This window comes from Nansenia antarctica (genome assembly GCF_963989245.1).
Source record: "Nansenia antarctica genome assembly, chromosome: 19".
Lineage (NCBI taxonomy): Eukaryota > Metazoa > Chordata > Actinopteri > Argentiniformes > Microstomatidae > Nansenia > Nansenia antarctica.
Genome location: NC_137692.1, coordinates 19,108,637 through 19,113,636, shown reverse-complemented (window position 1 = coordinate 19,113,636; position 5,000 = coordinate 19,108,637). Strand labels below are relative to the sequence as shown.

The 5,000-nt window shown below is 43.7% G+C and overlaps 1 protein-coding gene across 1 annotated transcript in view; it reads left to right on the top strand.

The window, feature by feature from the left end:
• eml6 (EMAP like 6) overlaps positions 1 to 5,000 on the top strand; it is a gene marked incomplete at both ends in the record, with an annotated part of 87,773 nt that overhangs the window by 46,161 nt on the left and 36,612 nt on the right. The window contains 2 exons of the mRNA XM_080549351.1: positions 679 to 785; positions 3,110 to 3,228. Coding sequence (XP_080405477.1) covers positions 679 to 785; positions 3,110 to 3,228 — 226 coding nt within the window. The remainder of the gene's footprint in view (positions 1 to 678; positions 786 to 3,109; positions 3,229 to 5,000) is intronic.

Genomic DNA, 5,000 nt, shown 5'->3' with positions numbered 1-5,000 from the left:
CAGGGCTGGGGACTAGGGTGGAGACCACTGGCGGACGCAGGGGGGGCGACCGCCCCTCCTTGTGCCCCCATGGTTGAAAAACGTCTTGCTTAAGTGCCCTTTTGAGTGGCAAAATTAGAGGACTTGCGCTATTGGTGCCCATCCAATGGTCTAAACTTGACCATGTGCCCCCACCGTTGAAAAACGTCGCACTAAAGTGCCCCTTTGAGTGGCAAAATTAGAGGATGTGCCCTATTGGCTGCAGTTCCAATGGTCTAAACTTGACCATGTGCATTGATGGGGTCCCATGTTGTGCAGTAGGTGCCCTTTTTTTCTTTTCGCCCCTGCCCTTCAAACAGCCTGAGTCCGCCACTGGTGGAGACCAACATACAGGGTATGACCAGGGGACATGGGTGGGTACTGGGGGTGAACTGGGATGTACTGGGAACTAGCTTACAAAGTAGAAGGCTAGAGGAAAGGGGAAATACTGGGGTGAACTGGGGTATACTGTAGACCCATGTACAATGTAGGGGAGAAGTGGGGGATATAGGGGTTTACTGGGGTGTATTGGGGACCAATATAGATACCGGTATGACCAGGGCAAAGGGGGGATGAGCTTGGGAGCACTGTTCTACGTTCACGATGATGATGTACCCATGTTGTTCTCCTGATTTCTTCCATTCTGTGTTTGTCCCCCAGATGGATATGCAGACTCTAACAGCGAGGAGTCGGACTCTGACGTGTCTGACGTACCAGAGCTGGACTCTGACATTGAACAGGAGACACAGATCAACTATGACCGACAGGTGTGTGTGTGTGTGTGTGTGTGTGTCTGTGTGTGTGTGTGTGTCTGTGTGTGTGTCTGTGTGTGTGTGTGTGTGTGTGTGTGTGTGTGTGTGTGTGTGTCTGTGTGTGTGTGTGTGTGTGTGTGTGTGTGTCTGGGTGTCTGTGTGTGTGTGTGTGTGTGTGTGTGTGTGTGTGTCTGGGTGTCTGTGTGTGTGTGTGTGTGTGTGTGGGGTGTATATTTGTGAAAGAGTCCGCTAGTCGGCAATCCTCATTTTGCGCAAATGATCAAAAAGGTTGTTTAATATTTTTTTTAAAAATCTGTTTTGTTTCATATTATGAAAGTTTAAGTGTTGAAGAGCACACTCAATACAACAAACAACAGTTTTAGGATCGCTAAATTACTATAATTTGTGAATTGGATTCACTGTATCTTCTGCCATCCTGCTTCAGGCTACGGGTTAGTGATGCATGGCTCGTAAACAGACGTACGTTTTAGGACGTGTTCAAAAGCAAGGCCTGTGTGATCATCTCATTGTGTGTAGTTGTGCTTTTAGCATGTTGATGTTCTATCAGCATGTTGTGATGTGCTAAACATGCAGTTAGATGTTCATAGCAATGTTTTCTTGTTAGCTGCTAGCTAGCTACCAACGCAGTGGTTGCAAACGCGTCTGTTTTGATTCCGAGCCACTTTCTCTGATTCTCCATTTGAGGTGTACCAACAACTCTTTTCAATTAGTCGATTCAATTAGTCAATTAGTATCACCGATTTCAATGTATGACACGTCATTTGAAAGCGTACAATCTGCACATAATCAATAATCTGTAAACAAACTGAAAAATGACCTTGCCGACTTGGAGACCAAAACACCAGACCCTGTCCCATTTGTGTGCATGCACGTGTGAAAGGTGCCCATTGATTTCTATCAGGAGTTGTTTCGACAGAGAGTATGTAGTCAGGACGGCACTGGTGACATGAGACCGTCACGTGTAACGATCCTGAAGCCCTGGTGACATTCGACTGCCAAGTGTAACCATCCTGAGGCCTCCTCAAAGTCAAGTCGGCACGGGTGCTGAGTGGAGATATCCAGATAGTGATTGATGTAAGCAGAGGGACTGGGGGAGGCGAGGCGGAGAGGTGAGGGGGAGGGGGAACGGAGAGGAGAGAGAGAGATAAGATATTCAAATAGTGAGAGCTGCTATCAGCTGCTTTGTACGCCATCACTTCTTCTGAATCGAGGCTGTACTGTTGGGTCGCGTAGAAAGGCCTCGGTTGCCATGGCATCCGTCACACACCTTATCTCCACCGGCAGCTGGCTCTGCATCTGTCGGTATGACGACGCGGTTGCAGTCCCACACTCCGGGCGGTGCCGGGTGTTGTATGTAGATAGCGCCCCCCCCCCGCGGCACGTGCCGCTTCACAAGCGATCAATCAAGAGTCCTCTGGGTTAAAGTGTCTACTGATGTTCAACAACGTTTCCCCTGAAATGTTTCTTTTTCCCATCGACTCTCAGCTACTTCATTTAAGACTTCATGTAGCAATCGGTGTTTTGCTGATTAGGTTGTTTGTTGTTGTTTTTGTATTTGATGTCATGGTTCAACGGAGCGGATTGTGTCTGGTTATTAAAGCTGAAGCGTGGGGTGAACATGATTAGCATTGCATCATCTCCAGAGTGGAGTTCTTACTGTGAGTGAATTAAGTGAATGAGTTGATTCATTCTTCCTGCTGGGACCATTGTTACTTACTGAAGAAAAAAATGCGCCCACTGCAATGTAAATCGCTTTGGATAAAAACATCAGCTAAATGGCATATATTATATATTATTTCTCTGAATAAACAGTTTTGTTTTTGATCTCCATAATGTGAAGTTACTTGGTTCTGATTCAAGCCTGACTACTCAGGGTTCCAGCGCTGGTCTTAAAAAGCCTTCAAGTCTAAAACCCAGCAATCCGTACTTCAGCTATGATGATGATGATGATGATGATGATGATGATGATGGTGGTGGTGATGATGATGATGATGATGGTGGTGGTGGTGGTGATGATGATGATGATGATGATGGTGATGATGATGATGATGATGATGATGATGGTGATGATGATGATGATGATGATGATGATGATGATGGTGATGATGATGATGATGGTGATGATGATGATGGTGATGGTGATGATGATGATGATGATGATGGTGATGGTGATGATGATAATGATGATGATGGTGATGATGATGATGATGATGGTGATGATGATGATGATGATGATGGTGATGATGATGATGATGATGATGATGGTGATGATGATGATGATGATGATGATGATGATGGTGGTGGTTTGTGTGTTGCAGGTATATAAGGAGGATCTGCCCCAGCTCAGGCAGCAGAGCAGAGAGAAGAAGCTGCAGGTTGGCTCTCTGAAACGTCATCGAGGACCAGACCAAGGCTTGAAGCTTCAGTTTGTTCATGGGTAGGTGTCTTCAGGGTCATCAGTGCTCTAGTTAGACAGTAGCCAATAAAAAACTCCATGTCGTGATGTTAGAATTATAAGGTTCTATCTCCATTTTTGTCAAAATTGAGTTTTTTTACATAATCTGATCCATTAGGTGTGTATTAATGCCTGTGTGGTGTTATTTTTAAAATGTACATTTTTGAGTTAGTAATTAATAAAATACAAAGGTTCCATCTCACAAAACATAATGGAATGTAAAAACTTTGACGATCAATATCTCTGAACTACCCTAAACGGAGATAGAACCTTATAATTCTGAGCTCACAATGTGCTAATGACTGTTGATGTGTCTCACAATGATTGGTCTTGCGTGTGTTGATGTGAAGCAGAGCTACTCATAGTTATATGTATGTATATGTTATATGTGTTATACTCATAGTTATATGTCATATTATGAAAGTTCACTGGAGAAACTCACAAACATATACGCTCATTTTGAAAGGATTCCGTTTTCGTAAAAGGCGGTTGAATGCTATTCACCAAAAGAAAAGATAAAGATGTAAACAGCGTGCTCACCCTATACTAACATCACTGCTGGTAATGTGTTTTACATTCTGTATGTTTTAAGGTATTGGAAGCTTGGAATTTGTCAACATTTGAATTTTAATTGTTTATTTGTCAATGCCCTCCACTTTCAAAACCATCTGTTTGACTATGAACTGACTATTCACTAGTCAACTAGCAACTAATTAAAACTCTTGTTAGAGCCACCAAACTTTGCTTGTTCAGAGTGAAGCCTGAATTAGCAGAATTTCTGGGAGAAAGAAAAGAGAAACCGAGTATTCCCATCATCATGAAACAATCCCTTCCCCTCGAGGTGGCTCATCTGAGGCTTCTGGAATATGCAACACTCGCTTTGAACATACCATTTCAAAGCAGCTCTTTTAATTAAAGATTTTTTTCTGAACCTTTTCAAAGATGGGGGGAGCACATAAATGATCGCCTCAGCACCAGAGTTCCTTTAGACTTAACTGCACCAGCTGTAACACACACGCATATCACACACACACACACACACACACACACACACACACACACACACACACACATAAACTTTTTTTTTATCCAATTCTAACTGCAAATAAAAAGAGCCCTTTAACAAACATGTTTATCTCTGCAGGCTACCTATTTGAAAGAAACAATGTTTTCATATCTCAGATCAGACTGAGGCTGAGAGGCTGGCTAGGTTTCCCTGTTCAGACTGATTGCCTGTTAGCGGCTCCACGGGCCAACAACGACCCTATATTCTCCATCTGTTGTGTTTCTAACAGGGAAATTGTTTGATGATTTGTTTTAGATTGATGTTAAAGTCTACAAGGGTTGACAGGTTTGATCGGTATCTCCCGCAGCTCTCTGCCCTTTTAATAGCTCAACCTCTGGCTCACAGTTTTAACACGACAGTTCTCTTTGCTACTGTCCCAAAAGTGTGGAAGGTGGCCAACTTTTCTCCCTCTTCTTGGTGATGCCAGCCGCGATTTGAATAATTATACCTCCCCTATCTCCAGGCCTTCTTGCTTAGCGAAAAATAGTCCCTGATCCATTCTCTGATGCAATCCTTTTTTATCAATAAATTGCGTTTTAAATGTGCACCAGTCAGGTTTCTGTGCAGCCCTTTGTATCGACCCTCCTATTGCAGAGGTTGTCTGTAATTGGTTTGGAACAGATGGCCTGTCGTTGGTTTCTTCTTCTTCGGCGTATGGGTTGTTGTTTCCTCTCCCCTCCACCAGGCT